The 25041-nt window shown below is 43.6% G+C and overlaps 2 protein-coding genes across 4 annotated transcripts; both read right to left on the reverse strand.

Annotated features, from left to right (window-relative positions):
• ndufb7 (NADH:ubiquinone oxidoreductase subunit B7) lies at positions 1-2150 on the reverse strand. The gene is made up of 3 exons (XM_061830012.1): positions 1881-2150; positions 308-476; positions 1-160 (listed from the first exon to the last, which is right to left on the reverse strand). Exons 1-3 carry the CDS (start codon positions 1990-1992, stop codon positions 73-75), a joined length of 369 nt encoding a protein of 122 aa, XP_061685996.1. The 5' UTR covers positions 1993-2150; the 3' UTR covers positions 1-72.
• Positions 2151-4705: 2555 nt separating this feature from the next.
• Positions 4706-25041, reverse strand: samd1b (sterile alpha motif domain containing 1b). 3 transcript variants are annotated; one of them, XR_009796548.1, is made up of 8 exons: positions 23450-25041; positions 9872-10085; positions 9186-9307; positions 8210-8243; positions 8017-8134; positions 6528-6642; positions 5184-6424; positions 4706-4843 (listed from the first exon to the last, which is right to left on the reverse strand). XR_009796548.1 is itself a non-coding variant. In XM_061830937.1 (7 exons), the coding sequence occupies exons 1-7, from the start codon at positions 24359-24361 to the stop codon at positions 6278-6280; spliced, it is 1659 nt and encodes a 552-aa protein (XP_061686921.1). In that variant the 5' UTR covers positions 24362-25041; the 3' UTR covers positions 4860-6277. The 3 variants fall into 3 exon arrangements, 2 of the variants coding, with proteins under 2 accessions (XP_061686921.1, XP_061686920.1); XM_061830937.1 differs by lacking the exon at positions 4706-4843 and having other exon boundaries at positions 4860-6424; positions 9872-10082; XM_061830936.1 differs by lacking the exon at positions 4706-4843 and having other exon boundaries at positions 4860-6424.

Genomic DNA, 25041 nt, shown 5'->3' on the forward strand with positions numbered 1-25041 from the left:
TGTGATTAAGCGGCACTGTTTAATGTGAACAGTGTAAGTTATATACAGACGTGAAAGAACAGACGTGCTTTATTACGCAGCTTCAGCCTTGGCCTCAAGTCTCTTCTTCCTCAGCTGCAGCCTCCTCTCCCTCTCGTACTCCTTCATCCGCATCACGTAGCTAGAGACAAAAACAAATACATGAAATACTCAATACAAAGCTCAAGGATAAAATTCAAGTCAAATTCAAATCGATCAGCGCTGTTACATAAACGTTGGGCAAAGCCAATGCAAGTACTTAAAATGTCCTTAATGGGGAAACACTTACTCCTGGTGTTCACAGTAGTCCCAGTCATGCCTCTCATGTTTGCACGCAAGGAAGTTGGGCCAGTTGTCCCTTTTGCACTTCATGAGCTTGAGGAGGTGATGAGCACAATAGTCCCTCTGCTCCAGAGGCAGCAGGGCCAGATTCATCTGCTCCTGGGTCGCAATCATCTCTGCAACAGGGACGAGAATATCAGTCCTAGGTGATATCGTAGTAATGTGCGAGGAGTGTCGGGGGAGTATTTACAGAATTAAACGTTTGATATTATTGAAAAAAATCCAAGGGCCCTGTCGAACCATTCATTCAAAATTAAGAAAAGGAATGAAAATGAGTGACATTTGATTTCTTTATGTTCACAAAGTAACTGAAACAGTTATTCTGCTATTACATTTTTAACAGGGTAACTAAGATTTCCAAAATAATTTTCCCAACACTAAAAGTCAGCGGCTAAATGTAATGCTGAGCAAGGATGTGGTTTGGCTGGGAGTTTAAAAATGTACTACCTCAGGTCTATAATGCTGGTTAAGAAAACAACATGTATATTAACCATTTATTTACTATTCGCAGTAACTATTTACATACTAATTACTCAAGGTCCAAGTGGGGACAAATTGCACATCACAAGTCAGTCTCAGGTCTTTACCCTCAAATCCCGATTAAAGTTGCAAGCCCATTACACTTTGAGGTCCGAGTTGAGCCATTTTAATCATCAAAACAACGTCCTTCCTTATTTGCAATAACTGCATCAAGGCTGCCAACCACTGGCTTCCGACTGTTGCATTCTTCATTTCGAAATGCTGTTCCAGGACTTTATTGCAGCCGCTTTCAGTTCTTGCTTGTTTGCGTGGGTTTTCTTATCTGTCGTCTTTTGGTCATAACAATTTTACCCAGATGTGGCATCTAAGCAAGAACACCAGGGGGCCCTACACAAAAATATTTCAAACGAGTAACAGGCAAAGAAAAAAAGGACTCAAGGAAGAAAGAAGAATCTTTACGTTGATTGTTGTTTCTGTGTAGGTTACCAGTACTTCGTGGAATGTGTACCTTACGTTTATTGTTGATTTATGGTTACATTTTTTTTTTCAACGAAACAATTTCTTTGAGCCATTGAGTCTTCGACGAACCTGACGTGTATGTTTTGGGAATGCGGGACGAAGCTGGTATACATGAGAGATATTCAAATCCACAACCTTAGAGATGGGAAGCAAACGTGAACAACTGGCCCACCATACTGACTCCATTGCATTTTTCGAGCCAAATAAAGACATCATACCAATGTTTAAATGAGTAAACTGCACATTCTAATTCAATTATACAGATATTACTTTAGTTCGGACTGTTTATAATAAATGTGTCCACCTCCCTCTCGCTACGAAAGATTGGAAAAAGAATACATACGGTAGATGAAAAATGATGGACAGAAACGGCTCCAAGAGGCACACGCCGATCTGATCAACTATCGCGAGATTACGTCCGTGCATTGCTATGATAGCTGTGCTAATTTCAGACGGCAGCAAATAATTAAAAAAGCCACATCAGAAGCAAAAAAAGGTCACCCACGTTCCTCCTTACTAACCTCGCTCTTTCCTCTCAGGAAACCCAAAATGGGGATCGAACTCGAATTTCTTCGCCGGATCCGGTTCGGTGTCAGTCTCGGTAATATACCGCCTGACCAGGTGAGCGCCCATGGTATTCTTGATATAGTCTGCACTTTACTTCGTATGGTTCGGTCTTCTTTACAGTGGATAATATTTTGAAAATGCTTCAGCTGGCTATCATTCGGTCACCTACACAAGCCCCTTGGATCCACTTCCGCTTCTACCGGAAATAAACAGATCAAAAGTGCACGGTACGTCAGAAATGTCGTCCTCTTAAAAACAAAAGACACTTGTTCCGGGTCGAGCTCTCGCGCCTTCTCAAAGTTCTCGAAGGCGTCAGCGAAGTTAAAAAGTTCATTTTATTTCAGATTTGTTGGTCAACTTGCTCAACACTAATAAATGAAATTGATCCAATATATGTGCATTCCATGCCCGAGGTGGACAGGCAATCAGAATGCTGCTTAGAATCTGTGAAATTAGTTGTTTAAACCTTTTCGCGCATAACGGTATTATCGTTTACTGAAGCTATCACCATCTGTAGAGATGTTTTAAGAACGCAAAATGTGAGATTGAAGTTGCATACCATCATAATTATAATTCAAATTTAAATCCCACTCTACAGACAGAAACAAATTAATACGATTATAGTGTGACGCCTCCCTCGAAAAAAAAAAAAAGCTCACATTTACAAAACACACTACTGCCCTTTGGGGAACGTATTTATTAAATCCCATTGCCTCGTTCTGTATCAAGCACATACAATCTGTATTGAGTAGTTGACTGGAAGTCCTGTATTTTATCCATTCATCCATTTTCTGAGCCACTTTTCCTCACAAGGATCGCAATTTAGAGTCTCCAATTAATGCATGTTTTTGCGATGTGGGAGGAAACCGGACTGCCCGGAGAAAACTCACGCAGGGACGGGAGAACGTGCAAACGCCACACAGGGAGGGCTGGGATTGAACCCAGTTCCTCAGAACATAAACTGATAAAATTTATTGTTTTTAGTCAACAATCATTCACTTAGAATTTTATGCTTGCAACACGTTCCAAAAAAGGTGGGACACGTGGAAAAAAAAAGGAATTGAGGAATGCTCATTAAATACCTTTTTGGAACATCACACAAGTGAGCAGGCTAATTGACAATACACGGGTCCCATGACATAAAAGGAGCTTCATTGAATTGCTCAGTCGTTCACAAGCAAAGATGGGGCGAGGTTCACCTCTTTGTGAACAAGTGTGTGAGAACATAGTCGAACAGTTGAAGGACAAAGTCAGTCAATATACAATTGCAAGGAACTCAAGGATTTCATCATATACAGTAAATATCAAGAGGTTCAGCGAACCTGGAGAAATGACTGCATGGAAGCTGCAAGGCCAAAAACCAACATTGAATGCCCTGCATCAAAAACCAACAACAATGTGTAAAAGTTATCACCACGAACACTTAAGAAAACCAATGTCGGAAAATACAGTTTGTCACTATATCTGTAAGTTCAACTTAAAACTCTGCCATGCAAAGCAAAAACCAACAACAGCCAGAAAGGCCGCCAGCTTCTCTGGGCCTGAGCTCATCTAAGTTGCTCTGATGCAAAGTGGAAAAGTGTTCTGTGGTCCGACGAGTCCACATTTTGAATTATTTTCGGAAATTGTGGCAATCCACAACCATCCAGAGTGTTATGTACGCAAAGTTCAAGTCAGCATCAGTGATAGATCTGTGTTCGTGCCAATGGAATGGGTAACAAACACATTTGTGAACGCACCATTAATGCTGAGAAGTACATAGAGGTTTTGGAGAAAGATATGCTCCCATTCAAGCAAAATGTTTTTCATGGATGGCTTTGCTTATTTGAGCAAGAAAATGCCAAACCACATTCTGCACGTTATGACAGTGTGGCTTTGTAGTAAAAGAGTGCAGGTACTAGACTGCCCTGCCTGCAGTCTAGACCTCTCTCCCATTAAAAAAGTGTTGTGCATTATGAAGTGTAAAATACGACGATGGAGTCCTCGGACAGTTAAACAATTGACCCCTCCGTACAGGGCACTTAACCACGCCCCCTGAAGTGACGTCACGCCACGTGCGCTGACGTAAGACAAACAGTAAAAATGGCAAATACAATACAATACATACAATACAAATACAATACAATACAAAGTTTGATCCATCGAAGGCATTTTTCGTACTGGGTCTTCGGTTTTGGAAAGGGTACGAATCGAACTCCACCAAACTAGCCTTTCAGGATACCTGTCGTCACTATTACAAAGTCCGTGACTACACCTCTTAACCATATTTTTTGTTAAATAACCCAAATACGCGATAAAACGCTAACTAAACCTATACTGGACCATGCAATGTTTTCTGAGAAAATGGTGGGAGCAAAAACGGGCTTTGGTCTATGCAGATCTCTGGCCTCTGATTGGTCAGTGACGCGGATTGCGCAATATCCACGGAGGGGTCAATTGAAGCTGTACATGAAGCAAAAATGGGAACGAATCCCACCTACAAAGCTTCAACAATTAGTGTCCTCAGTTCCCAAGCGTTTCTTGAATGTTGTAGAAGGTGATGTAGTGATAAATATGACCATGTGCGTGTGTGTGCTTGTGGGTTAGTTGTTGACTCCGCCCACCCCCACCCCCACAATTGTCAACTTCAGTTGCATTGGGCCACATTGCTTGGCATGGTCGGGTTTGTAAGCTGCCCAACAGACCAATAACCCTGGAGCAAGCTTCCGTGATGTGATCCAGACAGGCTGGTCGTCAGACAGAGACAGATGCAGAGAAGTGACTAAAACGTTCCATTGCATAGATAGAAACCAGAATATATAGCAGCGAACTGTCCACCTGTTGCCTGTCGCGTCTGTAATACTTTGATGATTCATTCAGTGTGTATTCTGGTGATGGTGACAGCACGTCCTGCGGGTCGTCCTCTTGTGGATGACAACTGAGGCACAAACACAAAAAGGTCTGTGCGATACTTTGACTTACTTAACCTTAAAGCCGTGTTTGCGATGAAGCTACATCATTACTCTGCTCGCTGCTTGTTAGAATTCTAGTCAATAATAAAGGCAGACCTGAGAGTATTTAACGGATACCCTGCTTGTATTTAGAACCAAAGACCTACTGCAATGTATAGGAAAAAAAATCCGAGCATCATGAGTTTGTCCTATTCACCAAAAGTGTGGTGTTGTTACAAATAATATTAACTTCTTAGTTGTATACAGAACTATCGACAAGCACAGGCCTGAAGTATCAAATATGAGCACAGTTATTGTAGTACTTACACTGCTCTCAACATGGCGGAGTAGAGCATGAACGTACACAAGAGAGGCACACGAGTGAGTTCTTTTATTCACAGTTTTATTATGAAAGGTTGGCAAAAAAACAGCAGGTATGACAGAATTTGATTTTATGCAGCACGTAAGAATCAAAGATGTTTTAACACTTACGGGCATACAGAACTGTATATAAAAGGATCTTCAAATATCTCAACGGGAAGTGAAAATGTGCTCTTGGACATTGAAGAGAAGGTTGAAAGGCGGAATGAGACAAAAGAAAGAGGTAGTAATGCTTGTCGAGTACAACATTCATAAAACAAATATATAGATTTGAGTTACAAAATATGCATTCGTGTGCTGTAAAACTGTAGAAGCTGTAATGTTTTCTGCATGTGAGCTCGATTTAAAGGCTGCCCAATGAGAGCAGCTGAATTATTGTACTTGAACGTATTTTTTTCAATTGTATCATTTATTTTGTGATTTACAAATTCTTGCCAAAGAAGCCTGAATATTTTTACATACTTACACTCAACATGTTATAGTCCGGTTGACTTAGCTGGTAAATCTTGGATGTTATAGATGAAAGAAATTGTCTGCGTGAGGGAAAAATTACTGTATGTTGTTGCATTTTGCTGAGAACTCTACAGTACCAGATTTCTTCAAGATACATAGCATCGAGCACCAACCACAGTACTAGGTACACTTGGAGAGGATCATGTGCAAGAACATTCTGCTTAAAAAAAAGATAATGCTGTCTTATATGTACTGCCAGAGAAGAAGTAAATTAACAATGAGTATTACTGTGTTGTATCATTTAATTCCCACCAAAGAATGTTAGTGTGATGTTTGTTTGTGGACAAGCACGATAGAAAAATGGATGGCTGGACACAAACCAAAACAAACAGTTTGGCAAAGAAATGTTTTTTTTTTTAATGAGTTATTTTTTTAAAGTCTCTCAGTAACTAAAGAGACATTGATTGTTTGTGCACTGACTGATATAAAATGTTTCTTTTTTTTTTTTTTTAATCAAGGAAGTTAAGTGCGTACGTTTATTGGGGGGAGGGGCGGGTTTGTAATATGAGTTTGAGCCTGTCTGTGTTTCAAGTGCATTCGTCATCGTCAAAGTGTGCTTTTTGCAAAACCTTCACGTGACGCTCATAGATCTTGAGGGCGGGGCCTAGCCTGATTGCCAGACCAGTCAAAACATCATTCCGCTGCATGAGGAGAAGAGACCTCCCGTCGATTTCCTAAAGAGAGCAAAGTCAAGTGCAGCTGCTAAGCGGGTCTGCGGTGACCCCTGGTGGTAAAAAGAAAAAGGAAAAAAAAAAAAAAAGGGAAGCGCCTCCTCACCTGTGAGCCGAAGGCAGCGGCCTGCTCAGGGAAACCAGCTAAGGTAAAATAAGTCACCACGTCGGATACGGTCCAGTCCACAGGAGTCCTCCTGCCCCCTTCCATTTTTACAAACCTAAAAATTGAAACATTTGTGTTAGTGCTGTGATACACTCTCATGTGGGTGATAAAAGTCACAGTCACTGATGCACTTGTCAGCCATTTAATAGAGGCCTGGAGGTAAAATTGAAATTTAATGAGCACACAAATGGGAGCTGCTATCATCCACTGCTCAAGTCCAGACAATCGCACGCAGACTCATCATGTGACACGCCATCACAAAGGCAAATTCTTGTTTAACACGGAGGCACTACAATATGCACAGTATTTTCTACATAATCATATTTTAAAGTGCTTAAACATTGCACCTGGTTTGTGTGGCGCCTGCTGCGGCGCAGGGAGGAAGGTGGCCCGGCACAAGCTTGCCGACATTTGATGCTGGGTGATCAACAACTGAACAAGAAGTAGTCTGGCGCCCTTTTCCGGTGGCTTGGAAATAAAGAAATTTGACACTGTTGCAACGGACAGTTCTGACTTTGCTTATAAGGAACTATAATGCACTACAGCATCTTTGTTTGTCTGAAATATAGTGTGCTGTGAGACTTTCTAATCCATATTCAGTGCTGAGTATTCTCAAGGTCTTTCACGGTGTCCATCACGGGCTGTGATGTGACAGGTACGTGTCCAATCTGGAGTCACCTCAACACCTCTCTGGTTACATGGCAACATTTTAATTTCAAGATGTTGTGGACTCTGCATGGGTAAATCAAATTATTATGCAGCAATTGTATCTGAAAATGTACACATTAGCTGAAAAAAAAAACAATTTGGAGTCACGGGTAAGTGTATTTATGCACAACAGTAGAGAGGTTTGGGAAGTGATCTCACACTGCACACGTACACTTTTGGCCATGTGGGGACAGGGCTTCTGAATCCTGGTGGATCAAAGGGGTACTAGATTCTTCTCAATCACGGTTGGCTGTACACTCCTTCCCAGCCCGTCAGGTTCTTGTGGGCCCCCTCTCATTCCTTACATTCTGTTAAATGTGGATGCCGGGCAGTAATGGAGAAAGAAATGCGTTTGTTGCCACGGCAAAGTTGCCGGACGGTCATGCAGCGGCTCCATCATCGGCGTCATCATGTCCTAGCACATTCATGACTCCTGATTCTAACTCCCGATTTGAATTCTGATGCATAATTACGCTCAATAAATGCTCAATGTTTCTGTCAAAACTAATACACAAACCCATCTTTTGCACCAAATGATGAAAAGAAGCTGTTATGCACAGAAAAGGCAAGCACATCAGACTGCAGTGCATCTCTCTCTCTCTCTCTCTCTCTCTCTCTCTCTCTCTCTCTCTCTCTCTCTCTCTCTCTCTCTCTCTCTGTGTCCCTCTCTCTCACGACAAAAACAAAAACAGATGGACGGTTAAGAAATGACTGAACTCACCCCCCATTAGTGACGCCGCCGTTCATCCCGTGTTCTTCAGACAGGCCACTATCTCTTGGGGAGGCCGTAGGCGTGAGGAGGCATGACGACATGCCTACTTCTGTCTTACATTCAACACCTGCCCAAAAAAGAAAGAACTTGTTGCTGCAATGCGCATGAAACTCACACACATTCTGAGGAGAGAGGAACTCACCATCAAAGCGTGACTGGGTGTGCTGGATCTGACTCTGTGTGTGAAGAAGTGTTTTTCAATATTGGCATGAATTAATAACATTTAGTTCACACTTAGACACGGCACGAAAACCTTGGCGAAGTTACACCTTAAAAAGAGAGTTAGCTCTTCAAAGAAAGGAAGCAGCCCACAAGACTAGTAAACACGCTACATTGATTAAGATGTGAGCTGTTTTGTGATACATTTTGTATATTCAGGTTTGCACTAGTGTAACGTAGTTACACTTACAGTTACATTTACCTTACACACAATTTTTTTGTCGTGAATTTTTTTTAATGTACATGAGTTTTTGTGTGTGCGTAAAAGGTCAATATATTTTGTGCCTGCAGTATATACGGAACATAATACTGATGAGTATTTTCTTTCACCTCCTGTAATGTTTTAATAGACCCCCCCCCCCTATTATTTCTGGGGCCAGTTTGACCCCTTTCAACATTTAACATCTCTGAATATATAAATATATTTTCCATAGCCCTCATCGTTTGCATGTTCTCCCCGTGCCCGCGTGGGTTTTCTCCGGGCACTCCGGTTTCCTCCCACATCTCAAAAACATGCAACATCAATTGGACACTCTAAATTGCCCCTAGGTATGATTGTGAGTGTGGCTGTTTGTCTCCATGTGTCCTGCGATTGGCTGGCAACCAGTTCAGGGTGTACCCCGCCTCCTGCCCGATGATAGCTGGGAAAGGCTCCAGCAGAAAATGGATGCATGTCCAGGGTCGTGTTGGGCTGCAACCTCTCTCAGCTGACTTCGGGGAAAAGGCAGACTACACCTTGGACTGGTTGCCAGACCCTCAAAGAGCTCAAATTGAGAGAGACAATCATTCACACTTACATTCACAGTTACCCAGTAGAAAAAGATTGTAATCTAATGACTATATTTAAGATGTATTTTTTTTCAATTTTATATTTATGGTTTTTAACCAAAGTGGTTTACCTGCATCTCCATAGGTGGCTGATCACGTGTAGTAGTTTTTTTCCCCACATTTGCTGTGATGCACAGAGAAGGCGACGCACCCAAAGGAGGTGGACACCCAGTCCTACTGTGTGGATCCATGACTGAGAAGGCATTCGCACATGTAATGATGGATTATTAAATAAACATTTGCCACTATTACATAGATATGATATTATTCACCGGGCACAGTATTAGAAACACCCGCACAATCTAATGAGACGCATTACACATATCAAAAGATGTGATAACGCTCATGTTTGATTGACATTGTCTTGACGTGTTCATAGAATGTATTTGCATTTGTGTAAAAGTGCACTGAATCATACTCAGAGGTGTATTTAATACTTTACTAACTTTGGCCACAGAAATAGCTGCAATAGAAACAATTCTCCATGTGATGCGGTACAGTACACCAGTGTATGTGTATCCCAATACGAAATATAGTTTGAAACGAGTACCTCCCTGATAGTTTCAATCAAAACAGAACATTCTTACCCTTGTAAAGGCAGCGTTTGTTATACAGCTTTTATATCAGATCTCACGAGATTGTTCAGGAGTACAGCACAGTGTGTTTAATGGCCAGGGCATTCAACATCCGAAAAATGTGAGAAGATATCCTTCACTAAATGATAAAAGAATTGCTCTTGCACTCTGAAAAAACACACTTTTGTGGCGATGCCGACGACAGAGGTTCTCCTCATCTTCCGACGCTTTGTGGTTGTTGCGGTCTTCACGGGCTTTCCTGACCAGTGCTGCTGTGGTTGTCATGGAGACTAGGGATGGACCTCCTGCCTCATTAGAACTCCTGGGACCCTCCTCTTCCTCACTGTCCTCACACACACCATCTTCTTCACCGGCTTCTTCCATTGGCTCGCTCTGCTGAAGAGACGACAAGTGCAGGAGTGACGTACAATATTTTGTGCAGTTTAGATGTCTAAAAAAATTAGATGGTTTGTTTAGAATTGGTGCTTTTGAAGAACATTGCCAATGATTTATGGTGATTTAACATATATATGATTTATGGTATATATATATATATAATGTGAGAGAAATGTTCAGAATTCCAGCTTTTATTCCGTGGTCTTTACAGCTAGATGTTTGAAACAACTCGGGATGAAACACAACTTATTTTTTGTAACCATCCAATTTTCAAGCGAGTAGTATTATTGGCATAACCCTTACTTGCAATAACTGTGTCAAGATGCAACTGAGTGACTTCACCAGACTGTTGGATTCTTCATTTGAAAGGCTTTTTCAGGCAATGACTGCAGTCTCTTTGAGGTCTTGATTGTTTCTGGGGTTTTTACCTTCAGTTTCCTCTTCAGGAGGTAAAAGGCATGCTCTATTGGGTAAAGGATTATCAGCACATCTTTTCTCTCTAACTTTTCCATCACTTTGGCAGAGGTTAATCGTGGTCCCATCTGTCTTACAAAACATCTGTGGCTCATCTTTGTACTTCTTTGCAAAACCCAATCTTGCCTTTAGATTTTTTTGATGAGTGGTTTGCATCTCGTGATATGGCTTGTATATTTCTTCTCTTGGAATCTCGTTCAAACAGTGGATTGTGATACTTTCAGCGCTGACCTGTGGAATTCGGCGGGTGATGTCATTGTTGTCTTTGGGTGTTTCGTCACAGCTGTCACAATGTTTTTGTCATCAACTGCTGTTGATACCACTGCTTGACCCCTTCAAGGTCTTTTGCTCAGTACACCGGTAGTTTTTCTTTTTCAGGAGATTCCACATTGTTGTATTGGCAATGTCCAGTGTTTGTGCAACAGCTGTGATCGATTTCCCCTCTTCTCCATCAGTAGCTTCAAAATGGTTTGGTTTTCTCCCACACAAATGCAGAATGCAACAGTCTGGCAAAGTCAATGAGTCGCAGGCTTGATGCAGTTTTTGTAAGTAATGGTTATGCACCAAATATACAATGATATTCACTATAGATGAATTTAATAGTTGATGTCTCGTACTTTTGCTCACGTGAAAAGTGGGTGGCTTCAAACAAAAAGTACTCTGTCCTGAGCTGTTTCACACATCTAGATGGGAATACCTTTAAATAAAAGCTGTACTGTTATTCTGAACTTTTGTCTCATATTCATCTTTTGAGCTGAAACATGATTTAGTGATCCAACAGGGCCAAATGAATTGAGCTTGCTGTTCCAATAGTTTTGAGACTATTTAATATACTGTACTTCTTTTATTTATTTATTTATGTTTATGATTATTTGGTCCAGGCAGTACAGTGAAAAAGTGGCAGCATGTCTGTTTCACAGTTTGGAGGTCCGGGGGTCGAATCTCAGCTCTGGTATTCCTGTGTGACGTTTGCTTCTCTTGCGTGAGCTTTCTTTGGGTACTCCTGCCTCCTCCACATTCCAAAAACATTCATGTAACACAAATTGAAAATTCTAAATCAGGGCTCATCAACTTTTTGAAATGGACCTTTCCGACTGGCGATCTCAAGCTCCACCCCCTTAGCTACAGTTGCCATGTCCCACAAGCTATACTGCACACCAAAATGGCGACTGAACAGAACAGGTTTGAAGTCGATTCTCTACCGCGTACTCCAGATAATATTGCGGTATGTTTTTTGCCAAATGTATCAGACTTGTCCAAGAGAGGTCTCAACTATTTCACGCAAGGATATGTACACGCAATTTAGATTTTGGATGGAGCAGAACGCAATGTCAGAGTGACAGCGAAATGTTGGCGATTGATGCAAGAAAGTTTGATGCCTCACAAACTTCATATTGAAATCCAACAGGATAAAATAGTGGAATCGTACTGCGCATGTAAAGCAGGGTGAGTACTTTTTACTTGGGAAGATCATGAGTAATATCATTGTAGTCTTTATCAGTGAGTGTCACAAACCTCCGGTGTGGGGACGGACCCAAATGCAGGACTTTGAGGCAGAGGCATAATGTTCAATGTAGTTTCTTCCGGAAATTGGGTCATACATGGAGTAGCAGTCCAACAAAGCAGAGGCACAGAAACACTAGGCTCGGTGGGATCCAAAAGACATACAGCAAGGGTTCGATGACTCTGAAGCAAACTATCTAATTCAATGGGACAGGATTAAACTAAAAGGCACAGAATCGCTGTGACTAGGGTTAGTCTAACTTACGCGTCGATGCAGAGAATCCCACAGGCAGTGAATCCAACTCACTAACACAAGACAATGAACTGGCAAATGCCAGTGACAAAAACTCAAATTTAACTGCCTGTCTAATTACAGACCCAATGTGAAACAGCTGTGAGCGGTGACAGGTGTCACCGCCCAGAGCAGTGGTGTGGCCACGCGCCTCTTGGCAGAGCCCAAGCTTTGCTCATGAGAGTGAGTTAGGTTTGATTTTCTACAAGTGCATTAAAACAATGGTGATTAACTCAGTCAGTACCGTAGTCACCAGATGAAAAAGTTTGACCTAGCTCAGAATCGAACCCAGTGCTCTCTCTTAAAAGTCTGATGTGATACAAATATGCAAATAGACATTTCTCGTGCATGACATCGCGCATTTACGTATTACGAACACGACTCTGCGGCATAAAACAGCAGGTCTGTGAAACACTAACAAAGTGAAAGTTGTTCTCCTGCAATGTATAAAGCACTGATAATAATTCAATCAAACTCGGAGAAGGTACCTCTCCCTCACTTACCTTCGAACATACAACATTGTTTTTGTTGATATTGTTCACATATTGTTTAGTTGTACGTGCGGTCTTTTGCCAGCTTTTATCCATTGTAGACACTTCGTCAACAGTGTTTTAGGGTTTGGAAGATGAATTACGCGGGCCCCTTGTAACCTAGCCGGATATCTTTCATCAGAATTGCACCTTCCCCAAGCGCATCTGAGGACCATTTTCTTCGTAACATTAACTTTTCCAAGCACACACAACTGACAACCAGCATTGCATGTGGGGCAATATGGCGGCAGGGGCGCGTCACGCCAGGGGTTAAGACAACGCGGCTATCTGATTGGCTATTATGGTACGAGTGATTGACAGGTCGCAAAGGTTCATTGTGGCCTACTTCTAAGATACTGATTAATGTGAAGGGGTACCAGTTACGTAGTGGCACACATTTCAGACATAACAAATATAATCAAATTATTTCATCTCACCGGCATAGCACCTACTAACGTATGCTGCAAATGGCGTGGTTTGTTCTCAGGCAACAATACTGATCTTTGAACAATACCATTTTTTTAAAAATTGTCATTTCCAAATTTACACAATGTGTGATTGTATAGAGAATAGTAACAAAAAGAATTTGAGACATCTGCAAGTGACCCCTGCTATAAACTCTCCTTCGATTGTTTATCTTTCCAAGCCCCACTATTGACTAACTACCAGTTCTCCCACCTAAAGTCAGCTGAGATAGGCTCCAAGTCACCTGCAGTTAGCGATGTGAGAAATCAGGAACAAACTGGCTCTAAGATCCAAATCTATGAAGCCAACAATGACATCTGGTTCATGATTGGGAGCCACTTTCATTGTTCATCCATCCATCCATCCATCCATCCATCCATCCATCCATCCATCCATCCATCCATCCATCCATCCATCCATCCATCCATTTCCTGAGCCCCTTATTCTCACAAGGGTCACAGGACTGCTGGAGCCTATCCCAGTTGCTATCGGGGAGGAGGCGGGGTACACCCTGAGCTGGTTGCCAGCCAATCGCAGGACACATTGAGACAGACAACAGTCAGACTCACAATCACACCTAGGGGCAATTTAAAGTGTCCAATTAATGCATGTTTTTGGGATTTGGGGGGAAAGCAGAGTTCCCGGAGATAATCCACGCAGGCACTGGGGGAACCAGTTGTGCCACCATGCCACTTCATAGTTCACTTCTTCTTTTCCTTTCGGCTTGTCCCGTTAGGGGTCGCCACAGCGTGTCATCTTTTGCCATCTTAGCCTATCTCCTGCATCTTCCTCTCTAACCCCAACTGCCCTCATGTCCTCCCTCACCACATCCATTAACGTTCTCTTTGGTCTTCCTCTCGCTTTTTTGCCTGGCAGCTCCATCCTCAGCATCCTTCTACCAATATACTCACTCTCTCGCCTCTGAACATGTCCAAACCATCGAAGTCTGCTCTCTCGAACCTTGTCTCCAAAACATCCAGCTTTGGCTGTCCCTCTAATGAGCTCATTTCTAATCCTATCCAACCTGGTCACTCCGAGCGAGAACCTCAACATCTTCATTTCTGCCACCTCCAGTTCAGCTTCCTGTTGTTTCTTCAGTGCCACCGTCTCTAATCCGTACATCATGGCCGGCCTCCCCACTGTTTTGTAAACTTTGCCCTTCATCCTAGCAGACACTCTTCTGTCACATAACACACCAGACACCTTTCGCCAGCTGTTCCAACCTGCTTGTACCCGTTTCTTCACTTCCTGACCACACTCTCCATTGCTCTGTATTGTTGACCCCAAGTATTTGAAGTCGTCCACCCTCGCTATCTCTTCTCCCTGTAGCCTCACTCTTCCCCCTCTACTTTTCTCATTCACGCACATATATTCTGTTTTACTTCGGCTAATCTTCATTCCTCTCCTTTCCAGTGCATGTCTCCATCTTTCCAATTGTTCCTCTGCATGCTCCCTGCTTTCACTGCATATGACAATATCATCTGCGAACATCATGGTCCAAGGGGATTCCAGTCTAACCTCATCTGTCAGCCTATCCATTACCACTGCAAACAGGAAGGGGCTCAGAGCTGATCCCTGATGCAGTCCCACCTCCACCTTAAATTCCTCTGTCACACCTAAGGCACACCTCACCATTGTTCTGCTGCCATCATACATGTCCTGTACTATTTTAACATACTTCTCTGCCACACCAGACTTACGCATGCAGTACCACAGTTCCTCTCTTGGTACTCTGTCATAGGCTTTCTCTAGATCCACAAAGCCACAATGTAGCTCCTTCTGACCTTCTCTGTACTTTTCCACGAGCATCCTCAAGGCAAATAATGCATCTGTGGTACTCTTTCTAGGCATGAAACCATACTGTTGCTCGCAGATACTTACTTCTGTCCTGAGTCTAGCCTCCACTACTCTTTCCCATAACTTCATTGTGTGGCTCATCAACTTTATTCCTCTAAAGTTCCCTCAGCTCTGAACATCCCCTTTGTTCTTAAAAATTGGAATGAGAACACTTTTCTTCCATTCTTCAAGCATCTTTTCGCCCGCTAGTATTCTGTTGAATAAGTTGGTCAAAAACTCCACAGTCATTTATCCTAATTGCTTCCATACCTCTACCGGTATGTCATCAGGACCAACTACCTTTCCATTTTTCATCCTTTGTAGTGCCTTTCTGACCCCCTTAGTAATCATTGCCACTTCCTGGTCCTTCATACTTGCCTCTTCAACTCTTCCTTCTCTCTCATTTTCTTCATTCATCAACTTCTCAAAGTATTCTTTCCATCTATTTAGCACACTACCGGCACCAGTCAACACATTTCCATCTCTATCCTTAATCACCCTAACCTTCTGCACATCCTTCCCATCTCTATCCCTCTGTCTGGCCAACCTGTAGAGATCCTTTTCTCCTTCTTTCGTGTCCAACCTGGTGTACATGTCTTCATATGCCTCTTGTTTAGCCTTTGCCACCTCTACCTTTGCCCTACGTCGCATCTCGATGTACTCCTTTCGCCTCTCTCAGTCCTCTCAGTATCCCACTTCTTCTTCGCTAATCTCTTTCCTTGTATGACTCCCTGTATTTTGGGGTTCCACCACCAAGTCTCCTTCTCCCCTTTCCTACCAGATGACACACCAAGTACTCTCCTGCCTGTCTCTCTGATCACCTTGGCTGTCGTCGTCCAATCTTCCGGGAGCTTCGGTTGTCCATCGAGAGCCTGTCTCACCTCTTTCCGGAAGGCCGCACAACATTCTTCCTTTCTCAGCTTCCACCACATGGTTCTCCGCTCTACCTTTGTCTTCTTAATCTTCCTACCCACCACCAGAATCATCCTACATACTACCATCCTATGCTGTCGAGCTACACTCTCCCCTACCACTACTTTACAGTCAGTAACCTCCTTCAGATTACATCGTCTGCACAAAATATAATCTACCTGCGTGGTTCTACCTCCGCTCTTGTAGGTCATTATATGTTCCTCCCTCTTCTGGAAATAAGTGTTCACTACAGCCATCTCCATCCTTTTTGCAAAGTCCACCACCATCTGCCCTTCATAGTTCCTTTCCTGGATGCCGTACTTACCCATCACTTCTTCATCGCCCCTGTTTCCTTTACCAATATGTCCATTACAATCTGCACCAATCACAACTCTCTCCCTGTCTGGGATGCTCAGAACTACTTCATCTAGTTCCTTCCAGAATTTCTCTTTCAACTCTAGGTCACATCCTACCTGTGGTGCATAGCCGCTAACCACATTATACATAACACCCTCAATTTCAAATTTTAGTCTCATCACTCGATCTGATACTCTTTTCACCTCCAAGACATTCTTAGCCAGCTCTTCCTTTAAAATAACCCCTACTCCATTTCTCTTCCCATCTACTCCGTGGTAGAATAATTTAAACCCTGCTCCCAAACTTCTAGCCTTACTACCTTTCCACCTGCTCTCTTGGATGCACAGAATATCAACCTTTCTCCTAATCATCATGTCAACCAACTCCTGTGCTTTTCCTGTCATAGTCCCAACATTCAAAGTCCCTACACTCAGTTGTAGGCTCTGTGCATTCCTCTTTTTCTTCTGACGCTGGATCCGGTTTCCTCCTCTTCTTTGTCTTCGACCCACAGTAGCTGAATTTCCACCAACGCCCTGCAGGTTAGCAGTACCGGGGGCGGGCGTTATTAACCCGGGCCACGACCGATCCGGTATGGGATTCTTTAGATGAACGCTCATATTTGTTTGGCACAGTTTTTACGCCGGATGCCCTTCCTGACGCAACCCTCTGCATTTATCCGGGCTTGGGACCGGCCTACAGATTGCACTGGTTTGTGCCCCCATAGGGCTGCATTCCACTTCATAGTTCACTGATTGGTCAATATGTGTGATCATCTGTCTCTCGCTCTCTCTCTCTCTCTCTGCACACACGACAGCAGACAGATGAGGATGAGATGAGAAACACAGCAAGGAGCCACAAGACAAAACACTAATGTGCTGTTAAGAAGTACAGTAGTTAGAAAAATGAGTGATTGAAGGAAAAGGAGTAAAATCTGGACATATTCAAGTTGACTATGTTTTGGTTGGGTTGGTTTTGTTTCATATTTCCTGTATTGCATGTATTCCATCCCTCGTGTTCGCGTTTACCCTCCTCCCTTGTGTTGACCAAACAGCCCTCTTCAGTCACTCGTGTCTTGTCCAGGTGTTCCCCGTCGTCTCGTCAATCTGTCTATCTATCGCCCTGGTTTCTTTCGGTTCTTGTCAGTAAATTGTTTGTGCATGTCAGTATCATCGTTTCTTCCAGTGTGGTGGTCTGAGCACTCTCCCGTGCTGAAAAGTCTCCTTGTGATGAACGCGCAAGCGTTACTAACAGGGAAAATCGGGGAAACGTAGCAGACGCTTACTGGGAAATCACCCGGTCTCGTAGTTCCCCTTCTTCTACATAGGGGAAGCGAACATACATTATAACCTAAGCCTAACCCTAACCTTAAAACAAAAGTTGATAAAAAAGATATACATATATATGTACATTCGCTGTGTTGGTCTTTCTGAGACGTCCATAGCAAACATGAAGGCTCTGCGACAAGTTGTCGATTGGCACATGTTGAAGCATGGGTGGAGACGTTTCAGACTGGCTGGAAGTTTACAAAATATACACACATGCGCATTAATCACAAGGAGACATTTCAGCCCCGGGAGCACTCAGACCATCACACCGGTCTCAGTCTGTCCGTGCCCATGCTATTGTCCCGATCGTAATAGCATTGTCCGTTATGTTTTGTTTCAAGTTTTAGGTTTTTCTGTGTTCCTTTCCTTATCTGTTGTTGGACTCTGTTTAGTGTGCCTTTTTTTTTTTATTTACATTAAATATCATATTTTGAGATTCATGGGCTCCTGCCTTGCCTCCCTGGTTTCCCGCACTTGGGTCCTTTATGTTTTTGTCTTGCCTTCCTTGCCTTCAATAGCGCTCACCTTGACATTGACAGTATAAAAAGAGTGTAAAGTCTGCAGGAAAAATCTCTTATCAGGCTGGCTGCGCGAACAACCTGCACAGGTACCAAATGAGAAGAATAACGATTTGAGCCGGGCATTAATGAAGGTTGTGGTGTTTCTAATCCAACAGTCACACAATGTAGCACTGTCAGAACCTTCTCTTAAAACAAGAGACGGCAAATAATTTCCGGCAGAAGAAACTGGATCAGTTCCTCAAAGCTAACACACTTGATGTCTCAATGCCAAACTTCACGATTAGGTTATCTAAATGCAGAATTTTTTTTTAATTTTTGTTTTTACATATTTTAATTTACATTTTGCTGTGCTGTGGTTTGCCCTAAAAAAGTTAAAATATGTATGTAGAATGTTTGTTTTTGCATTTTATTTTGTGACACCAAGTACAATGAAAGAATAAAGGCATATCCATCCATCCATCCATTTTCTTAGCCGCTTATCCTCACAAGGGTCGCGGAGAGTGCTGGCGGCTATCCCAGCTGTCAATGGGCAATTTTACTCATGTTTTACATTTTTTTTTGTATTCATTACATTCTTTCACAGCCATATAAACCTGCTATATAAGCCAGACAATGATGAACCGATATAAAAAAAAATTGCAAATGATGTGAAATCATCCTGGAAAACGGTCAAGAATTGAGACATTCTTTGAGCTTCTGAAAATCCCACCACCACCTGTCAATCAAATACTCAGAGGAAATAATCAGAGGGGTGATACAAAGGACGTACTTTCACGGACCGGAGAGAGTCATTGTGCCCCTTTGTTTCTGTTGAAATTCAGCAGGCCACTAAATCGACGAAGGGACACGTCGTGAGGACAAGTGGGAGGGGAGGGGATTCTGTGGCGGGGTGCAGCCTTCAGCAGCAACAGAGGGATGATTTTATTTCTCCCTCCTGTTCTTCACCTGCAGGACCTTCGCTGTCCTGTGCGGTTCACCACTGCCTCTCAACGCAACACACGCAGGGCCAGATGCCAGAGACGTTGGCCCAAATAACATCAAATACATTGCACTTAAGAGAAAATCTATGTTTTTGAGTTGTGGGCATAATTTGATGGCGAGTTGCATGCTATACGGTACTGGTAGAACTGGGTCCATGATGAATGAGGAAGTGGCATTCCCACCTGATGGCCACTGCCTGGGTTGTTTATTTAAGGCTGTATGCTCCTCTATGCTCAAGTCAATAAAGTGCACAGCTACAGGTTTTCCCCCTCTGTATCCATTCTGCTGTCCACTTAAATGTATCATTTCCGCGTCTTCTAGCAATAGCCGCACTTTGGATTAACCCGAAAAGTCGAGCATTTCCACTCACACGCAACCTTGCGCATATTCAGCCAAAGACAGGTTTCTTCCTGTCAGAGGCTCTATGAAGTCTACTGCTCTGGGAAGGTGAAACATCAGATTAAGGGTTGGACATTATTGGAATTTGAGGGATTCCGGTTCCTTATTTTGATTGCCGTACATAACGATTCTCAATTCTGATTCTTTCAGGATGCTGCGTCAAAGAGGTTTTTGTGGTTTAAATTTGGGTTGGAAATCTTTGGCATGAACCCAATTCACAATATATATCAAGATATACTGTTAGCTGTTTGATTAAAAAACAAAAACAACCCGAGCGGTTCAGGGTGTAGTCCGCCTTTTGTGCAATATTTAGCTGGGATAGGCTCTGGCACTCCCCTGACCCTTATGAGGATTATGGGACATGGACATATCTTAATGGGCAGAACAATTCAATATGATGCGATTCACTCAGGGAGGCTGCCGATTCTTGATTCGATTCGGCGCAGAAAAAATGTGATAGTTAACATTTGCTCATGTACTGATCTTAAAGAATCTTGGCTTGCCTTAACCCAATTCTATAAAATGACATTTGTCACACCTTATTTTCAAATAAAACACCACTTCATCCTGAGCATTGTTGCTTTCTGGCACTTGAAAAAAAACTTTTACTGCGATTGGCTGGCAACCAGTTCAGGGTGTACCTCGCCTCCCAGCCAAAGATAGATGGGATAGGCACCAATCTATTGAAGAATACCTGGCGGATTTTATATCAATAACACAGACTGTTACCGAGCCATTGCTCTCGCCTTTGTGAATGGATATCGAGTCGCATCAGTTTCTGGTTCCCAACCCTGTCACGTGGCATCGAAGGAAGGACCCAAATGCAGGACTCCGAGACCAAGGCATATTCCAGTGGGTTTTATTGCAGAAGTAGTGTCCGCACATGGTAACACAGTGCAATCTCAATAAACTGGCAAATGTCCGTGACATAAACTCCAACATAAATACATGGTTAATTAACATGCCCAATGTGCAACAGCTGTGACGAGTGCCATAGGTGGCACCGCCCAGAGAGGTGACCAAGCCACGCCCCTCATGGCAGTGCTCCAGCCCCGCTCATGACACAACCCTAGTTCAAATAAGTTGTCCAAATAAGGAACATATATTTTCTTAACAGCCTGCATGCTAGACTAAAATGAACATTTAACTTGAGGCTCTTTATAACAACCAGTATCAATGTCTAACCTCTGAAACAAAAGGCAATGTGTGTGTAACTAACCCATTTGACCTAATATTCATTAATTAATGTTTCAACTATAAATGAATTAAATGTAGCACTGTTAAAATAGTTATTTTGGATTATTTTAATCACATCAAATGGTTAATGTGCACAAGTTTTAACTTGGCTCCTTGTTTTAAGCGTGGGCCCTTTTATTTTGAAGGGTATGCATTGGAACTCAGCATTTTGGTACAAAAGGTAACTTCATATGTGGAGACGTAAGTGAAACGAAATGGTATGAAAAAGCGTAACAAATGGAAAGAAATGCTCTCTAAAACGTTGATTCCTTTTCCTATCAGTTGATGAGACACAAGGTTGAGTTAGGTTTGTGTAACTGAGACACTTATATGAACGTTGTCCCAGTTTATTGTGAAATAAAGTTGCGAGCAACTTCAGCAATGTGCACTGTGCAATAGTCTTTTAAGCCAGCACTGTTACCAAGGTTACCTTGAAAAAGTAACTTAGATACTTTTTGATTACTTGAGTTCAAAAGTAACTTGGCACTTTACTGATTACTTGATTTCAAAAGTAACTAAGTTGGGGGGGGGGGCTTTTTAGCTACTCTCAGTAACCACACAAGTTACAGAATTATGTCATCAACATGAACCAGTAACTTAAATATTAGTGTAGTTGAAGCACCCTTAAATCAGCAACTTAGAGCTGTTGACATGGCAACACAGTACAGCAAATACCGATAGATAGATAGATAGATAGATAGATAGATAGATAGATAGATAGATAGATAGATAGATAGATAGATAGATAGATAGATAGATAGATAGATAGATAGATAGATAGATAGATAGATAGATAGATAGATAGATAGATAGATAGATAGATAGATAGATAGATAGATAGATAGATAGATAGATAGATAGATAGATAGATAGATAGATAGATAGACAGATAGAATATACTAACGCTAACCCAACCTCTAACCATCTGTTTCTATAAATATGATACATGTTTAGAATGGTCATCTCGTTACATCTGCGTAGCCTACCCTTGCCGAGATGCACGAGTCAATCATGTTGCAGCGGGGTGTGTCCTCTCCCGAAACTCTGTGGGAATTCTAATAACTCATGCATGACATCAAACCACGGGATTCTCACAAAGCAATGTGGGTTGTTCTTTTTTTTTCCTGTAATAGTTAATGTCCGACTCTTATGGTAATTGTCATTATTGTTTCTCTGTATATTACCAGCACTTTCTGGAATATGTACCTTACAAAAGTGCCGTATTTATGATTGATTTAGATTGCATTTTTGATTTTGTAATAAAACGGTAGTAGTGTTTTAAAAGTCAGCCTGGTCAGTTCTGCTACTTTCGCGTTCCCAACAGGGCTTAAATGTTAAAAGAATAACCTCCATGAAAGCTTTTGAACGCCGGGGCACTTTCACCTGAGCGATATCTGTTGAGGACATCAACTTTATGGTCGCATCCCTCTGTAATTCCTGTAATAAAGTAAACATTGTGGTGTTGAGCTATTAAGAGAGAGCTGCGAGTGTTTGTTTCTCGAGACTTTGATAAAAGTGGCATGTCTTTTCCCGTCAGTAGAGTCGAGTCACAGTGAAATCGTGAGTCATTGCTGTTCAAGTCCAACTCAAGTTGCTCGTCTTGTGACATTTTGTCAAGTTGAAGTCTAAAGTCAGCAAATTCAAGGCTCGTGTCTCACTCGAGTCCAATTCATGTTACTCTAGTCTGGACCCCAGTATACAATACATACTACAGCAGTATTAGTAGTAGTGCCGAGATGTGGTCTTCCCGGGATGGCTAGCAACACGAACATGCGGTAATTACTTATCAATGCTAATATTAATAATAGCTGTGTATTTTACTCTTGGCTGATGATTGTTTTGTTTTCCTCCTCATATTCAAATTACAGGTGCAAATCAAATCACTAAATGACTGGCTTACCAACGTGGGCTCACGTCACGAATGGGAGTGGAGAGGGAGGAGGGGATGAAGGGTGATACAGTACAAAGGACTGGATGACGATGAGAACCACGACAGGGATTTGGGAAAGCCGGGGGTCGCGGGAAGCAAAAGGGAAGATTGTTCTGAGTGACCTGTTGGGTTTTTGCAAATTACAGAAGGTGAAGGTCCGAACCACCGAGACGATCAAAGTTCCCGTGAGCCGAATGAAACGTTCCGAATCTCACTTCCAAAGAAGAACTCGCTCGTGGACGAGCCTTGCAGAAACGCGCTCACAACACGCGCGCGCGTTTGATTTTTTTTTTTTCTTCTTCGCCGGCAGCCGCTCGTGAGCTTTAACCTGCCGCATGCACATGCGAACGCGCGCAAATGCACGCCTGTCCCATAAACACGCCCCACTATAATGAATGACAAATAAGCATTTACATTTAGTGGCAGAAACGTCACGTTATTTTTGTTGACATCTACTAATGGTTCGAACGAGGAAGCGAAGCGCGCATTGTGCACGCGATCTCGACCAGCTTTCATTAATTAAACAGCGGACGGCGTTTGGCCGCGCCGCGCCGCGCCGCGCAGGCCCGGACGTGTTGCAAATATTAAGTTAGTGTCGCCCACCTTCACGTTTGCGAGGGTCCCGGCGGACGCCAGCGCGGTGGTCGTCAGCCTCCCGAGAGGAAGAGTAATGTTCCCGCAGCGGGTCCTGCGCAGCCTGCCCCTGGCCAGCTCTCGCTCCATGACCATTTTGACTTTGCCCCTGGTCAGCTTCTCCTCGGAGAGGCGCTCTTGGCTGCTCAGATAGCCCAAAATCTCCTTGAGCCCCAGCGGCTTCACGGGGCCTTTGTTGGCGGCGGCGGTGGTCCCCCGGAGGCTTCTCTCGGACAGGCTGCGGACCGAAGCCACCAGCCGGTCGCCCAGGTTCGAGTTGGATCCGGTGGCCGTTGCCAGCTCGGCTGGAAGTTTGGGCTCGCGTGTGCCGGCGTCTCCTGCGTAAGTTTGGCCGTGCGTGTCATCTCCGGAGGCATCGCCGTGGCCGGGACGGACCGCCCGTGCTCCCGTGGATGCACTTGCTTTCTGCTGCCCTCCGAGGCGGGCCGCCGCCGCCGCCGTCCCCTCGCCCCAGATGCTGCCGTTTCCGCTCGGCGGGTCGGTGGGGGAGTGGTGCTGCTGCTGCTGCTTGCTGGTCGCTGTCTGCTGCTGAGACGGGCTGGGCTCCGCGTCGTCCTCCTGGTCGGTGAAGCTGAGCGCACTGTCGCCGTTGTTGTTGTTCTGAGGCTCTTCACTCTTCTTTCGGCTTTTCCTCTGCACCTTGGCCGCGTTCCGGTACGAGATGGAGCCCTTGTAGCTAACTTTAAGCACAGTCTGCTCTTGGATCAGTTTTTCCAGTTCTGCCCTTGTTCGGTCCGGGTCTGACCCGTGTCGTCTCCGGACCATTCGACAAATCCTCTCCAGATCCGGGCGCGCTTTCCGCGAGCGGAGGGAATCGATGGTTTCCAGTATCCACTCTTGGTACTTGTTGGGTCCGGACATGTTCTGCTCTCGGCGGGCTTCGGCCAAAGAACGCGTGTACAGTATTTGTTTTTCCTCAAGTGGCGCTGCTGTGTTCAAGCTGCTTCGGCGGAGTGCGACTCCCCGGCTGGAGAGCCGCTACGGAAGCCCGCTCGGTACTTCTGCGTCGGTTGCCCACAATGTGCGCTTAAGGTGGACCGAAGATGGCGCTCGCGACGCCATTTAAGGTGGAATAATCTCGCTTTTGGCGCATCACGGCCGCGTTCTTTGTTCAGCGTGTCATCGTGTTCAGTCCACGGGGGATGCACAAAGACTGACGCACGCTACGCGCGGTGGGCTGCGTGTGCGCCGCGTGGTGGTGGTGGGGGTAGGGGGGGCACTCGGACTGGACTGTCTAGCATCAAGACGGTGACCCACCTAAGGGCAGCAACACCATCACAAGGGCCAGAGGTACACACACTGTGTACCAAAGTATAGAAGTAAAGTACAAATGCCATGTGGAAAAAAAGTGGTTGAAGTCGAAGCACATATGCAATTCCTTAAAATAAAAAAAAGTACACACTCGGAAATTTAAGATTTACCACAAAAGCCCCCAAAACGTCTGGTAAGTTTGACACACCTTACACAAGAGTGTTTTTAAAAAAACCTGCCAAAATTTGAATCAATAAAACCAAATCAATCTGGATGTAAAATAATTGTTG

This window comes from Syngnathoides biaculeatus, chromosome 9, assembly GCF_019802595.1.
Source record: "Syngnathoides biaculeatus isolate LvHL_M chromosome 9, ASM1980259v1, whole genome shotgun sequence".
Lineage (NCBI taxonomy): Eukaryota > Metazoa > Chordata > Actinopteri > Syngnathiformes > Syngnathidae > Syngnathoides > Syngnathoides biaculeatus.